The sequence below is a fragment of the Bactrocera latifrons genome, unplaced genomic scaffold (assembly GCF_001853355.1).
Source record: "Bactrocera latifrons isolate USDA-ARS-PBARC rearing strain unplaced genomic scaffold, ASM185335v1 scaffold_6, whole genome shotgun sequence".
Classification (NCBI taxonomy): Eukaryota; Metazoa; Arthropoda; class Insecta; order Diptera; family Tephritidae; genus Bactrocera; species Bactrocera latifrons.
In genome coordinates, this window is record NW_017537267.1 from 688,355 (window position 1) to 705,114 (window position 16,760).

Genomic DNA, 16,760 nt, shown 5'->3' on the forward strand with positions numbered 1-16,760 from the left:
GATTGACCTACGACCGAAAAAAAACTCCCTAGAATATATGTATTGTGCGTACTACGGTCAAAAAAATAGAAGAAATAAAAATCCAAAATCGTCAGGTCAACTTTTTAAAATAAAGTTTATTTTTACTAAAAACTTTGGTCAAATTTGGCACACTTATTATCGATTATATTGGATCAGATCAAACAAGTCATTATATGGAGAACATATACAGAACATACGGAATGATAGTAATCAGAACATTTTTCTCTAAATAATCGCTCGAGCATAATCGCAAAGTGCTGTTATGAGAAAAACGCATCTAACGATCAGATCAGAGCAATCAGATTTATTAAGCTGAGCGAATACACTTTAGAAGACTCTAACTTATAAAATTGCTTAAAATCGATTTAAAATTTTATGTACGCTACTTTTAAAGACCAAGCTAAAAAAATATGAAAAAATTATTATTTTGATGATTTTCACATTACGTGTGCTACTCAAATTGTGTTGAAATTTTTTTAACGACAATTATTTCATCGAAAATACTAGTTCAACCACATTAAAAGTAAAATATTTTTAAACTAATTAGAAATACTAAAACACATCCCAGTTTAAGCACTTGCCAATAAATAGATATACATATGTATGTATCTATGGTGATGATCGTAGCTCCGTTTTTCCTGAAAATTTAGTAATTAAAACATAGAATACAAACACACATGCATATTTAGGTTTATGGACTAATCAAATGTATGGCAGTTGTGGGAAATAAACACGGGCTCGTATGAATTTATAAATAATCATGAGACAACGCGTGGCACCTGTCAAATACGTTGGCAGCAACCAGCGCTGACGGGCGGCAACACAAGCCGGCACACAGGTGCACAGGTACACACACGCACGCGATCACCTAAAACCAGAGCCTCAATGGCGGTTCGCGAATGTAACCATGGCAGTAGGACTTTTGGCTACGCCACCACATACATATAGTATATGTATGTATATGTGAGTGTAAAGCGTTTTCGCGCCAATAGTTGTCACGACAAACTGGCATATCTCCGACAACAACAACAATAGCAATACCATTAACAACACAGAAAGCTGTTGAAAATTTAATAAAATCAATGGGCCACAACAGCGAGCCAACCGCCAGTCGACAGTCGCCGCATTAAATGCCAAAAGCCAGCCGCAAAATATGTGGTTGGCAATAAATAAAAAGTGCCACAAAGCGAATGACAGCCGAACGGAAAATGGTCTGTCGTTTGACAAACGACACGGGCGGTCCCGAAAATTCAGCGGAACAAGTTTAATGCGTTGGTGAATCGATATGCAGGCATAAATACACAAGTGTGTGTTTATTTGTGGGTGTGTGCGTTTGCTTGCAAAATTTTCAATTTGAAATGTGCGCGTCCGCATATTGGCAGCGATGCACAAAGTCAATGCGACCAATCGACCTACTATCATGCCGACAACAACAGCAAAAACAGCTAACTTTTTTGCTGGGTCCCACTGATTGCTCAGTCAGCCGCGCGCCACATTAGTTTGTTAGCTGCCATCGTCCCTTTGACATGACGCTGTGCGGTATTGCGACGCAAATGAACAGATATCCAAATATACACACATTAGGGTGGGATAAACAAAATTTAAATATTTTTCCTTAGATACTGCAAAAATATCGTTCGAGATTACCCAATATACCCAGAATACTCAAATATACATACATATGCACTCATTAGGGTGGGCCAAACAAAAAACTTGTAATTTTTTTCCTTAGATATATGAAAAATATCATTCGAAATTACAAACAAAAAATTATTTTGAAGAATTATTTTATGAAAAAATATATAAAATTTTTTTTAAATTATCTATTACGATTTTAGGTTGAATTTTAAGCTCGAATAACTTTTAAACAAGTCAACTTAGCAAAAAATTATACTAGATATTTTTTGTAGATCATCAAATTCCCTAGAAGAGAAGAACAATTTTTTTATACAAACATTATTTTTAATGTTTATGGGTAATCAAACACACGCCACCTAATTGTTAACATAAATATCAAGAGCTCAAGCTTTATCTGATTTTCTGGCATACATTTGCTAAGAAAAAAGTTTTTCTTTTGGCCCACCCTAATCCACATACATATATATATATATGACTACATACACGCAAACTAAGTATGTGCGGCTGCCAGACCAACCCACAGTCAACTAATTCTGCGCATAAGCACCTGTATTTGGTATTTTGCTATCATTTTTGTGTTGTTGTTATCGTATTTTTTGTTTTCCACTAATTTCAGTTTCATAATTAAATTCCATTTCAAATTCAGTTTGATGCGTCATCATGACTCCGTCTGGGGGCTATACATCTAGGTATGTGGGCATCAACTGACGGACCACCAGCAGCATTGTGGCACAATACCTAAATAGCGTGCAACATGCCAACATAGAGTGTTGGGTGAAAGTGCGATGCCACTACACAATTTTTTGTTTTTGTTTTTGCAATGAGCGATAAATAAAACGCAAATGCGCAAACTTTATGTGCTATGAAATGGATTGGGACACGCACACTCACAAACTACCATGTACATATATATGCACAAATAGTTTTAATGATTTGCGTGTGTGTGTTTCTGACTGTCGAAATTTCAATGAAATTGTCTACTGAAATTAATTTGATTGTAATTAATCAGCGATATCATTAACCAACTCAATTTGGTTCAACATGGCTGAGAGGCAGGCAGTCTAGCGCAGCTGCTCACTCAACTGCGTGGGTAATAACTGTATGGTTGAGTTGAGCGGCAATGTGATTAAATATAAGTAAGCAGTTTCGAGATTATAGAATTTGGTTATGAAATACTAAAAAATAATAAATACAATATTTTTATACTCACTCAAAAGTACGGTAGGTTTACGGTAGCGGCCTACCTGAATCCTACCCAGAATAATTGAAGACAGATTGAGATTATTTTTAAAACAACTTTGGAGCAAAATTGATAGAAGAAAAAAGCATACATCTTGTAGTAGATTTTTTATAGAAAGTACCATTTTCTTTATGGGGCAAGTCTCTGAATACTTTATAAGAAGACAGTTGTCTGGTTTCATAGAAAGTTCTCTTGAAACAAGATCTTGACAGCGTGATTCATCACAATCTCAAGTACCAGGCCTCGACTTTCGGATCGGGTAGTGACCCTCTCACCAACTTCTATACGAATGAAAGCTTAGCACTGAGTGATTATATAGAGAAAGTGTAACATTTTGATGGCTTTTCAGAAAGAACTACCTAAAAAACCTTTGAAGCTATAAATAATATGTATATTTGTTCTAAAGCGATAATTTTAGGTTATTTTTCATTGTAAAAAAAATGGACGGGAGTATCTTTACAGCTGGCTTAAACTTAAATGATAAACGAGAAAGATCTTTTTAAATGTTGCTGAGTTTGTATAACGGCAACTCATAGAAGACTGCACATACAATAAGTTTGACAGAAATGTCCACATTAAAATAGTATATACAATATGGCAGAGTTCAATCCCAAAACATCTTAGTCTCTTGTGATAAATAACCTAAAAATAATTTTTTAACTTAAAATTTGTGTAAACTAACAAAAAAATCGTTTCATTTCTCTCTTGCAGATGATTTTGCGAATAATAGCAGTAACGCTCCTGCTAGCGGCCAGTTTCAGTGATGCCGTTGTTGTGAAGCCACGACCACAATATGGTCCACCACCACCACAACGGCAGCCACATAGGGAGTATGGCGTACCGCAGCAGATACCTTTCCGTGAATATGGACCACCAGCACTAAAGTATGGACCACCCAAATTCATTAGCGGCGGCAATGGTGGCAGCTTCTCTTCAAGTAGTAGTAGTAGCAGCAGCAGCAGTAACTTTAATAGTGGCTTCAACGAACAAATCAAATCGCATTTCGGTGTGCCAAAACCATTCTATGGTCCACCACATATTCAGCATAAGCCCGTGCCCAATTATGGACCACCACAGGCACAATATGGCCCACCACCACGTCCTGCGCCACAATACGGACCACCACCATCGAAGCCATCACCTCAATATGGCCCACCACCTCGTCTCAGCTATGGACCACCACCACCACAGTCGCTGCCTTCGCCATTACCTGCGCCGCTGTTCAAACCTGAACATTCGCCAGCCAGTTCTTATGGTCCACCACCCTCAGGACCGCTAAATTTGCCACCTAAACCTGTGTATGGACCACCTAAGCCTTCATACGGTCCACCGTCATTAGCTTTAGGTCTAACCGGCCCTGGTCCAGCGCCTGCCAACTTCAACAAAGTGCCCGAAACAACGATTATACTAGCAAGCGGTGGCGGTAATGCTGGCTCCTCTGGTGGTCATCATCATGGTAATGGCGGCGGTCCAGTTAAACAAGTGCAAATCCAAATAGATGCCTCAGGACATACGCACAGTGTGAGCGGCTCACAAGCACCATTTCACACAGCATGCGACGGTTGGAAGCCGATACCAGCACCTATAGGCTCCTATGTAGAGGGCAACAACATTGAGACTCAATCCGGTTACAGTCACGTCACACAAGGTACTTTCGGCACACAGTACAGCGGTGGTGCAAGTATTTCCGGCGGCAGTCATGGTGATGCAACTGGCAGCGGTGGTAGCATTATTGCCGGATTGAGCGATGCACAACTTGTTGCGGTTGCATTGCAATCAGGTGGGTTCGATGGAGCAAACCATGGGCCGCAATTGCCACCTACGGGGCCAGCGGGTGATTTCAAGCAACAAAATATTAATTCCATCGAAACTGATGTTTTACAGGTGAGTGCTAGAACGTTAAGATAAATACACAAGAAAAGATGCATTGATTGTTTATTCCAACAGGTTGCTCTTGGCGGTGGCGATGATTCGTATAGCAAACCACCGGCAGACTCTTATGCACCCGGCTCGATCCATGCACATAAACACAATAACATTGATGGCGGATTAATTCCACCCAGCGGTAATTATGGACCACCGCCGCCGCCACCACCAGTGGATAGTTATGGCCCACCACCGAGTGGTAACTACCTTCCACCACCAAGTGGCAATTATGGACCACCACCACCAAACGGCAATTACGGACCACCACCACCACCACCACCAAGCGACAATTACGGACCTCCTCCACCACCACCTTCCAGCGCCGCACTATTCGTGGAAAATCACCAATCCTCGTCTGCCTCCTCTTCCTCTCAAGCTGGTTTACATTATGGTTCGCAATCCGGCAATATTCTGAACGTTCCTACGCATGGTGCTTCGCAACCTAGTCGTCCAGTATCGTTCCGGCCACCAGTCCCTCAAGGTCTGTTAGAGTCAATTGGTGCTACCGTGCAACATTTGGATCAATTTGGTGTTAAGCCACCAACTCAGTCGCCCACTTACATACCACCTGCGGCAAATGAAATTGCCGATAACGGGATTGGTTCGGAATACGGTCCCCCTCCACCACCGCCTGCGCAAATCAATGTGCCCATTGGCGTTATTGAACAGCAGTTGCCACAAGTGCAACCACCTCAGGTCTTCACACAGGTAAATCAGCAACACGCACACCACAATCATCAACAAAACACACAAAACTTCCAACATCAACAACAACAAATACAGCAACAACAATTCCAACAGCATGGTTCATTCCAAGAATTTCCACCATTGTCTCCACCTCCTCCACAACCCCAATTTCAAATTTTACCCCCCTTACAGGAACATCGTGGCAACGCACAAAACCAATATGGTCCACCTTTGGCACCACCACCACCGCAACAGCAATATCTACCCCCACCACCACCACCACAACATGGTCGTCCCTTCCCACAACCACCACCACCACCATCTCAACAATATCTGCCACCGACACAACAAACTGGTCCGGTAACTTTCCAGCAGCAAAGTAGCGCATCCTCGAGCTCCAACTACGAAAACTCATACTCATCCTCGCAGCACAATGAGCAATTCATACACGCGCAAGCCTTGCCACTGCAACAGGAACCGCGCTTCACGCAGGTGCATGATTGTGGTCAAGGACCGAACTTAGTCAGTGCAGGCTATCAATTGCAGCAACAAAATCAGTACCAACAGCAAAACCAGTATCAGCAACAACAGCAACATCAGTTCCAACAGCAGCACTCGCAACAATACTCTGCCTCAAACTCGGTTTCGAGCACCTCAGCTAACGCCTACAACGCCATCTCGCAAAGCATACCTGTGGCTGAGACACACACACAGTTCGTTGAGCAAGAACCAGCCGATAGCTACGGACTACCGTCAGGCGGTAATCACCTCGATCATGACTATGACGGCTATGCTTCACAGAAGTCCTCTGTAGCGGCGCTGCCAGATGGTACTAATCCTCAAGAACTGCCCGGTCTCGATGGTCTTAATGTGATTTCTGCGCAGAAATCTCAATCCATACAGTTGTCGCCCGAACAGGTCAGTGGCGCGGCGCACTCCCAGTATGAACCCACCTTCCAACTGGACATTGCCGGTAGTGGCGCAAAATCGGTACAAACCGAACAGTCTGCTAACCACGAAGAGATACTCTCGGAAGGCTTATTACAATCGATACTAACCGCCATTGAGCAACCCCAACAAAAGAGTGTGCAACATCACCACACCGTACAAGTGATCACGAATCAAAATAACGATATCTATGGTCATGGCGCACAAAGCCGTTCCGACACAGATATACAAGAAGATGCCACGCCCGACGATGAACACGAGCCCGAAGTGGCCGAATCGGAAAAAGTTGAGGTGCAATTAAGCGCCGATGGCGAAGAAGTGGCGACAGTGCAGGAAATTAAGCCGATTGTAGCGGCCGAAATCGATGACGTTGAAGCGAAGCATTAGCGATCTACATATAAATAACGGTAGTTGTGGTATTTTTTTAAATCCAAGTCACTGCTGTGGCGCATGCGCTGTCCGTTATGTGATGGCTGCGACGCCGAGGTGATTATACTTATGACCGAAGCTAGTTATCATCGCGAAACTAATTTATTTTAACGATAACGAAATGTTCTCTTGATGGAACAATTAAAATACTTAATAGCATCACAAAAAATTAAATAAATATAATTTTCGCTCAACCTCGTTAAGGTTGCCATTAGTGTTTAAGCGCAATTACATTTACATTTATTAATTATAAAAAAAAAAAACATTCACTTTCATTTTCCATTAAAGTTGCCATATCTTATTGTACATGGCTTTGCCTTTGTCCTTCAAAAATGTAAACAAACAATATTTAAATTTTTTACCTTCATTACGTATAAGGACACTCGGCAAAGCGGAGTGAGCATCTTTTCATTAAATGTTTAATAGTTAAAACCATGTAAAATTACATATGTATAAGTAATTGCAATAATTTATTTAAAATAAAAATTACACAAAAAATTAATTGGCACTGTTTTATTTACTCAAAACTATTGAAGTAAACAGCAAAGAAATAAATTTTCTTTTTTTCTAAGCGAGTTGCAAAGAATGATAGAACAAAGTAACGAAACGAAGACATTAACTCCACAATATTTAGCGAGTTCAGAGCTAGGGGCAATGCTAAAACCTAAATCCCTCTCAATCTTCGAGGAAATTTTATTCGATTTGCTAATATATATATATATTTTTTTTTTTTTTGTGTACTTTTTTAAATTTTTGTGTAATCCCAACTAAGAGCGTGGAGACTAAGCTCAAATCATAGAACATCTTAGACACTTTTTAAATATTATCACTAAAATTAATATTCTTCATTTTCCCTGTTATTACTAAATAATCTGGTATATAAAACTCTTTAATGAGTCCGAATTCACATTTATGAAGCTGAAGTATTTTCAGATGACGGGACTTTTCTTAAGAGATCGACACCAAATTGGGAAAATTCAAATCAAGTATAATGTAACAGTTAAAAGTTGGTTGAACTGAAATATGAGAGCAATGGAACTTGCCAATTCATAATTCGCTATTGGTGTGCTATAATATGAATATCCTTAATGATATCATTAAAAGCTGAACCCTATCCACTTAATCAGTTAGGTTAAGTTTGATTATACTGGCCGGCTGTCCTGCCATACTTACTGATGCTTTGTAATGCCGAATGGAAGTTCAGTTTAATTTGTGTTGAAATATTCGTCATACAAGACGTTACCGCTTGCTTTTGGCATATTTTAGGAATGACTTTATATCGAATTTTGATATTTCGTTTAGTCCCTTGAACTGCGAAACTCTTAAGTATTTAAAATTCGTCTTGAATCTAGATAAGGCTGAACAGAAACATAGAAAGCGTTCCACCCTCTGTCTCGTGTCTCTATATATCGTCATTATTTATGCCCATCTGGCTCGCTGGTGATGCCAACACACATTAGATCATTTGATAAATAACAAATAATGAAGGTTTTTTTTTTTTTTGCAATGCAAATGCCAGGGAAATACCTTAAGCTGTAAAACGTCAAACAGACGATCGGAACACAAGCAATACATACATACACACTGAGTGACATGTTCGATATAAAGGTTGTTAACAAAATTAATATTTTATACATAAACTATTATCATGCCATATACTAAAAAATGTTGCTTGGGTTTCATTAAGGTACCTTACGTGTAATGTCCAATGACATGGAGTAATGTCAGCCGGATATTCTAAAATGCTAATATTAGTTATATGGCGCTAGTTTAAGTTTTCGCCCAATTTTATCTATTTAACACACGCTTTGTAATTTTCTATGAGATAACTCAAATATTAGCCCACATACATATGTAGCATAAAATAATCCGAAAGTTCAAAAATCTTTAAACTAGATTTACTGCGAAGCTCAAGGAAGTATTGACCCAACTCAACCCATTTTTGATACACAGAAAACTATTGGATTGTCTCTGAATTGTAATTATATATTTACTTCTTGATTTGTTCACTGGAAAGGAAAGATTCAGAAGCAATTTTGTATTTTGTTATATGTGAAAAAGGTGTGGTGTTATTATGATTTCGCACGGGGACAAAGGAATATGAGAAGCACGTGCTAAATTTACTCGAAATCGTCGGCAACACGATCGTCGTCCAATTTTTATCTCGGCTCCGATAAAGAATCCTCATATCATCTAGGAGGATAATTTTAACGCCTTTGGTGTATTTAGTTATTGATTTATTGCGATTCTAGTAATTTTGAACAGTACATTTTACGGGAATTGAGAGGGATTATCTTTCGATTTCATCCATTTGATACTGTCTATAGGAATTTTTGTAATATTTGCGCTCAGCAAATTTCGATGTTGTAGCTTTAGTTGTTAAGAGATATATTGGAGGGTGGAGCCACATCCACTTTTTCGAAAGTTTTTGCATCATACATGCAAAATTACATTTTTATATCTTAATTTAGTGCTTAGTTATAGCACTTTATGGATATTCTGTTAATGGCGTTTTGTGGGCATGACAGTGGTAAAATTATGCCCATCTTAGAACTTTTTTTCGTACCAAGGGACCAGGCACATCTACCCATAATTATCTCGATCGAGAAGCCTGCCGATTTCGTTTCTGTGGACAACCGCACCTTCGTTAACTTCAACAAAGCTAACTCGGTCGGCTTCACAAAATTTACAGAGAGCACCTTCAACCTCTCCACCGGTGTGAGTAAGCTTTGAGCTACTGTCAAAGCTTTGTCCAACCCGAAGAGTCACGACGATGCAGATAGTTCTTGGTCTCAACCAGAAACCACCCTGTGAGAGAACGATCCTCGTAGCGTTGGACCTGTCAAAAGCTTTTGACACGGTCAATCACACAACGCTACTGCAGGRCATTGAGAAAACCACGCTTCCTCCAGGGCTCAAGAGGTGGACCATGAACTACCTGAACGGTCGCCAATCATCCGTACTATTTCAAGGCGCAACATCTAAACTGAGAAGAATTAAACAGGGGGTTCCGCAGGGTGGTGTCCTCTCCCCGCTACTGTTTAACTTCTACATCTCGAAACTCCCGCAACCACCAGAGGGGGTTTCCTTAACCTCGTACGCTGATGATTGTACGATATTGACGTCGGGCAATGGAATCGATGGCATGTGTTCGAAGGTAAACAACTACCTCTCCGACCTTTCTCGTTTCCTCACTCAACGGAACCTCCAACTTCCCCCTACCATATCCACAGCGACCATATTCACGAACTGGACGAAGGAGTATAGACTGGAACTTAATATTGCAGTCGACGGCGTCAAAATTCCGACTGTCAATAACTCTAAAACTTTAGGTGTCACCTTCGACAGTCAATGCTCCTTCTCTCCACATATGACCGCGATTATCGCCAAAGTACAGAGCCGCAACAAAAACCTCAAGTCGCTAGCCGGCAGCACATGGGGAAAAGACAAAGAAACATTGTTGGCAATTTACAAGGCATTCGGCCGGCCAGTCCTCAACTATGCAGCACCCATATGGTCGCCTGGATGCAGTAGCACGCAGATGAGGAAACTACAGACCTGCCAGAACACAGCACTCCGGACCACGACGGGATGCCTCCTGATGTCTCCCATCGAGCACCTACATAGCGAGACGCTTATGCTCACAGTCAAGGAGCATAATGAACTCCTCTCCAAGCAGTTCCTGCTGGGATGTTTTCGCAGAAATCATCCTTGCAGTCATCTGCTTGGAGCGCCTCCTAGGAGCATCAGGAGGTCATTCCTTGATCACGTCGACGACATCGAACAATACGCCGACAGGATCTCGGACGCTACAGACTTCCGACAGGCACTGACCGCCATTCACTCCGACTCCCTCCCCGTGAATGGCGTACTTGGAGTCAAATCACCACCCATAGCAGACGAAGAGCTCGAGTTGCCGCGATAAACGCGAGTGACCCTTGCGCAACTTCGTTAATTTATAAGGAAAACACGTAAATTAAATATATATTAAATAAACTTAAAACTAACTGTAATTAATGTCACAGTGTCACAGAGATGAGACGCAGTTATAGTTTTGCACTTTTTTAAGCATGGTGGCCGAATGCACTAACGAATTCAACGCTTAAGCATTATAAAATATATAATTCGATATATATTTATGTGAAAACATTCCAAGCTATTCTCATAAACAATTTCAAAATATGTACATAAAACTGTGTTCGAAATAATAGCAGTGGCTTGAAAGAGCACCTGCGTTCGCCTGTCGAAAAATGGCCCACATATTGTGGTCCGATGAAACAAAAACTGTTTTATTTGATTCCCGAGGACGCCGACAGTATGTACGAAGGCGAATAAACGCCTCATTTGATCCTAAATATGTTTCACGGACAGTAAAAAATGGAGGCACCAAAAACAATGTATGGCGGTGCTTCTCTTACTGTGGTACAGGTCGACATGCTACGACACGCTGAATAGAAAATGCCATTGAAAAGGGTATATCAATAAGATAACGACCCCAAACATACCAGCAGGTTGGCAAAAAATTTTGGTTGCTCTAAATGGAGTTGAGGTTATGGGTTGGCCGGCTGGGTCACCGGACCTTAATCCAATTGAAAATCTTTGGGCAGAGGCCAAGGAAGCTGTAGGGAAAAAGAATCCGTCAGACACGAAGAAATTATGGAGTGATGTGAAGAAAACGAGGAAGGCCAGAGAAATGCAAGTGTTTGTCGGACTCTATTCGACGAAATACTAATTGTTTAAACCTTATTTTATATTATTATAATGAATTAATTGATTTTTGATAAAGAAAAATCCTCAATACTGCTATTATTAATCACAGCAGAAATTTTCATTTGCAAACTTTTTCTTTTAAGCTTGAATATGACCGAATTAAATACAATAATAATAACCCAAAATGAAATCAATTACACGATTTTTTGCTTCATTTGAATTCTGGGTTGTGCCACTGCTATTATTTCGAACACAATTGTATACAAAAACACACCTCAACAAAAGATATAGCAAATAATATATCAACTAAGTTCGCCAAATTAACAAAATCGATGTTAATTCTTTTGAATGTACCGGAAAAGCGCTTTTTGACTCGGGATAATTTGATCACGTACAAATTTATTAATATTTTAGTCATCATCATAAAATCTGAATTTGATTAGGTAACAAAAATATAAAAATCGGTTGAAATTTTGTTTTTTTTTCTTTTTTTTTTGTTTTAAATCAGTCTAGAACCCTTTATATCGGTACAGAAAAATATGTTTTCACCGTGAACTAATTAATATTTGCTAATGAAAAATATAGACATAAGTAACAAATCTTTTTTGGGCGTGTTATGCATTTTTTCTAATTAATTATTAAATTAAAAATTACACGTGTAGCAACGACCCTATATCGCAAACGTACATTATTTGCCCTGTTTTCATAACTTAAAGAGGTGCTAAACCAATTCAGACTATTCACTATTTTTCACCTGCTCTTTAATTTACAAAGCGTACCACTTCATTCAAAAGCAGTCAATTAGTTCCCTTACTTCTTTGATCAACTGCTACTTTAACTAGCGGTATTAATTCCACCTAGAGAGGTATTCATATTTCTGAAAATAATTGAAATTCATATTAAAATCTGAAAATAATGCAGCTTATAATATTAAGTTTACTTTACCAAGAAAAATACCTTGAATTGGTAGTAAATAGCAACACAGTTGTGGTATTAATTTTCTTTTATTTGATTTTTTTAATGTCAATTTATTGTGCTCGTTGTGCCATTTTTACGCTATAGAGACCAAAAGCACCAATAAATTTCAATACTATTTGTTATTTTCTACTACTCAAACCTGCATGCATGCATTCCCTTGAATTTCTAAGTTACGAAAGCTTAGCAACAACTAAACAACTAAATGACTCACCTCTGCACTTATTGCTCCTTATAGCCAACAGCATTTTCCCGGTAATCATTTCTGGTATAAATTCATTTCATTTCATTCATTTAAAATATGCCGCTTCTCATATTTTCACAAACCATTGCTGCAATTTTAATTTGATTGACATTGAGTATTAAAATCTATTCACACATTCACACCACTTATTTGCACAAATTTTAAATTTTTATTCCCAATAAATTGGTTATTTCTTTAAGTTATTAATTACGCACTGTCACGCACTTCTTTCTTCTTGAAACTTATTTTTGCCGACGTAACACAAATAACGGCGCGCACTCAGTGCATTTGCATGCATTGCCTACGGTTGCGCTGAGAATCATTCTCTCCTCTCATTTATTTTATTGCATTTGATTTTAAACAGTTGTAACTTTTGTTTTTTTCTTTTGCTTGCTTGTGCCAAAGAAAAGAAAGGAAGGTGCCAAAATTTCCTTGACTTTGTTATTTAAACAGAGAAATTATTTGCTTAAAGAGTAAGCAAACATATTTGATTTCTGCGTTGTTTATTAATTTAACGTAATATTTAAGGGATGACTTTGTTTGCGAGTCCCTTAATTACATATGTATGCATGTGTGTATGTTTATAGTTTGTGGTTGCCAAAATAATTGAAATGTAATGTCGTCATATAATTGTGATAAGTGAAAAGCGTTTTAGTCACTATTTGTACATATGTATGTGTTAAAAACTATTATTTATTAATGTTCATATTGCATAAAGCTTAAATAAAACATATTATAAAGAATCATTGCATGCAAATTAAAGAAGCAAAAAGTATTTAGTATATTATAATTTTTATATATATATCAATTAAATGACAATGTTTTCGTTGAAACATACTAATGAATGTGCATTACACAAGAAAGTACAACAAATTTTGTTATGTAATGTGTTACCAAGATTTGAAGTTTAACAATATTGAAATTAATTGATATAGTAATTTTACAAACTTTATATTTTGTAGTAAGTTAAATACAGCATGTCGAACGGGTGTTTTAGCTTGTTTGCCGGTATGGTCGACAGTATGCCGGTGCAAGCCTTTTGAATGGTCTACATGTTGATCGTAATTTATGTTCTCTGCTACGGGATAGGCAATCATCGCCATAAACTTATTTCATCAATTGAAACGTTTCGGTAAAAGTTTTACCAATTTTAAAACAAAATTTAATGTTGGCTCTTTGGTTGAAGCTCATTTTCGCACCGATAACACAATACTTCACTTACAATGCAATAACTTCACTTCCAATCGAACAAATGTCATGAAATTCTCACTAGATAACTGGCACCATCATGGACGCTAGATTCAAAAAGTCCTGTTTACTTTGGAACGCACCTTGTAGGAGAGTGTTTATTAAAAAATTTATAAGTCTCCGCAAAATCTCAAAAGTTGCATTTTATTTGCTTCATCACTAACATTCAATTAGTTATACTTTTAAATCCCATGCATGACTTTTCGAAAACTATTGAGAGTATCTTTATACCCGGATCAGGGTATATTAAGTTTGTCACGAAGTTTGTAAGCCCAGAAGCGTCGGATGCCCTATAAAGTATATATATATATAATATATTATATAAATGATCAGTATGTTGAACTGAGTAGATTTAGCCATATCCGTCTGTCTCTCTGTCTGTCTGTCTGTCTACCTGTCTGTATATATACGAACTAGTCTAAATTTTGTAAACGTCATTTTCTCTTCAAGTAGCTGCTCATTTGTGGAAACTGCCGATATCGGACCACTATAACATATAGCTGTGATACAAACTGAATGATCGGAATCAAATGCTTGCATGGGAAACTTCCTTATTTGACGATATATCGTCACGAAATTTGATATGAGTTATTGTTTGTAGAAATAATGTAATATCAGAAGAAATTGTTCAGAACGGAATTAATATAGCATATATGTTGCTTCCATACAAAATGAATACAAAGTTACGAACAGAAATGCACCTCTGAAGGATATTTAACTACATACAACCGAAATTAACGCCTTTTTCTTGTTTTTAGACAAGAAGTTACCGTTCCGTTGATAAATATATAATTTACGCACGTATTTGCAATCATATATCTGATACTAAAAACTGTTGACCATACCATGTTAACTTAAAACTTAAAGTTTATGGTAACCATCAGATATTATATAGGATCGAAAACTCAATACTCGTTTCATTAATTAAAATAATATACATACAACATACAAGTGGGAAAGGGCAAAGCTCGGGTCCAACCGAACATTATATATGTATGTACTCTTGCAACTTGCAAGCATCAAATTTGTTTTAGAATTACATATACTATATATAACTCATACACTGACCGACAAAATCGGGATTTCAGGTAGTATCAACCCGATCTTATCTATTAACTATTAACACTATACAAAAAAAAAGTGTTCTCTGTGTTTCGTTAAGGTAGTTAAGTCAGTCAGATGTTCGAAAATACTGATATTATTTATATGCGGGCTAAGTCAAATTTTCGTCCAATTGTAACTATTTTCAACACAAATCATATATTTTGTTATGAGTCAAACATTTTATGTAATTTTCATTGAGAGGATGCTCTCTCAATTTAAATTGTATATCTCACACATAAATGATATTTTTAAAATTCAAATATAGATACTGGGGTATACATATTCGATACCTAGAGGCTTGAACTACTTTGGTTGGTTTGGCCAATTTTCGGTTATAAGGTGGCATATATTTAGGGAAGTATTACTGAAAAAATGTATACTGTTATTTTGAATATTTCTTGAATTGGGATTGGAAAAGTGAAAAAATCAAATTTAAAATTGTGTTACATGGGAAGTAGGTGTGGTGTTAGACCGATCTCGCTAATTTTCACACTGTGTCATAGGAATTTAAGAATCATGCTACGTACTCAATTTGGTCGAAATTAGTTTGTCGCGTCCCGAGATATGTGATTTGATTAAAAAGTGGGCGGTGGCACATTCGTCGTTTAATTTTTACCCCGGCTGCGATAAAGCCTTCTCATACCATCCAGGAAAATTATAACATCCCTGGCGTATTTACTTATTGACTTATCCCGTTTTAACAGTACCGTTATATGGAAGTGACCGAAGTCATTCTCCGACTTCGTCCATTTTCACACTATTGGTAGAAGTTCTTATAAGATTTACATACAACAAACTTGGTTATTGCAACTTTTAAGCCTAAAGACGGTCCGAACCCATAATATTTTTGTACTGCGGAGCCAGCATAACAAGTTTCAAAAAGATATTTTACATTTTTGTTTAGTTACAACGTTCACGGACGGATGGGCGAACAGACAGATAGTATATGATATATGAATGTATATATAACCCTACATCTATCTCGCTTAGTTTTAGGTGATATATGTATACAACCGTCAGGTGAACAAAACTTTTATACTCTTTAGCAAAAGGTTGTAAGAGTATGAAAATAGTATTATTCGCCTCAAATGGTGACTAAAGAGTCATAGAAAATACTTTCAGTGAACCATTAAGGACAGCCCTTATGAGAAAAAAAATATGTATCAACTAAAAAAATCCACAAATATGCACACAATCGACTCTTCGTTGGAAAAAAAATTGGAAATTGAATTTCAATCCAGTTGAATTGATGTCGTCAATTGGCGTTGTGTGCACACGGATTTGAGAGCAAATTATTCTTTGTTTTTGGGAGTGATGTATTTTTTACCTGCTCTCTTTATTTTTTCACGAATTGTTTGAGTGTTGGGTTTGTTTACCTTGCTGTGTTTGTCTGTTGTGCTATTTGAGAAAATAAACAAATATGTGAATGTGATATTGCCTGAGTTGATCACAGTGCAAGGAAACAAGCGGCAAATGGAAAAAACAGAAAATAATGCAAGCGCAAAGCTTCACGTTTACGCAAACAAATAAATAAATAATAACTGGAAAAATGCTACAGGAAGAAAAAAATTACACAAAAGAGAGAAAGAT

General features: G+C 37.8%; 1 protein-coding gene and 1 long non-coding RNA gene across 4 annotated transcripts in view; one reads left to right on the forward strand and one right to left on the reverse strand.

Annotated features, from left to right (window-relative positions):
- The window catches only part of LOC108974932 (trithorax group protein osa), a 30,710-nt gene extending 23,319 nt beyond the window's left edge, over window positions 1–7,391 (forward strand). The window contains exons 2-4 of one of the 2 annotated variants that reach the window (XM_018943061.1): window positions 3,611–4,783; window positions 4,847–5,533; window positions 5,705–7,391. In XM_018943061.1, coding sequence (XP_018798606.1) covers window positions 3,611–4,783; window positions 4,847–5,533; window positions 5,705–6,847 — 3,003 coding nt within the window. In that variant the 3' untranslated portion in view covers window positions 6,848–7,391. Of the gene's footprint in view, window positions 1–3,610; window positions 4,784–4,846 lie in introns of both variants that reach the window. The other variant, XM_018943060.1, reaches the window with a different exon arrangement.
- LOC108974935 overlaps window positions 1–13,467 on the reverse strand; it is a 146,743-nt gene extending 133,276 nt beyond the window's left edge. For both annotated transcript variants that reach the window (XR_001993832.1, XR_001993831.1), the window contains exon 1: window positions 12,789–13,467. This is a non-coding gene — a long non-coding RNA (uncharacterized LOC108974935). The remainder of the gene's footprint in view (window positions 1–12,788) is intronic.
- Window positions 13,468–16,760: the final 3,293 nt, after the last annotated feature.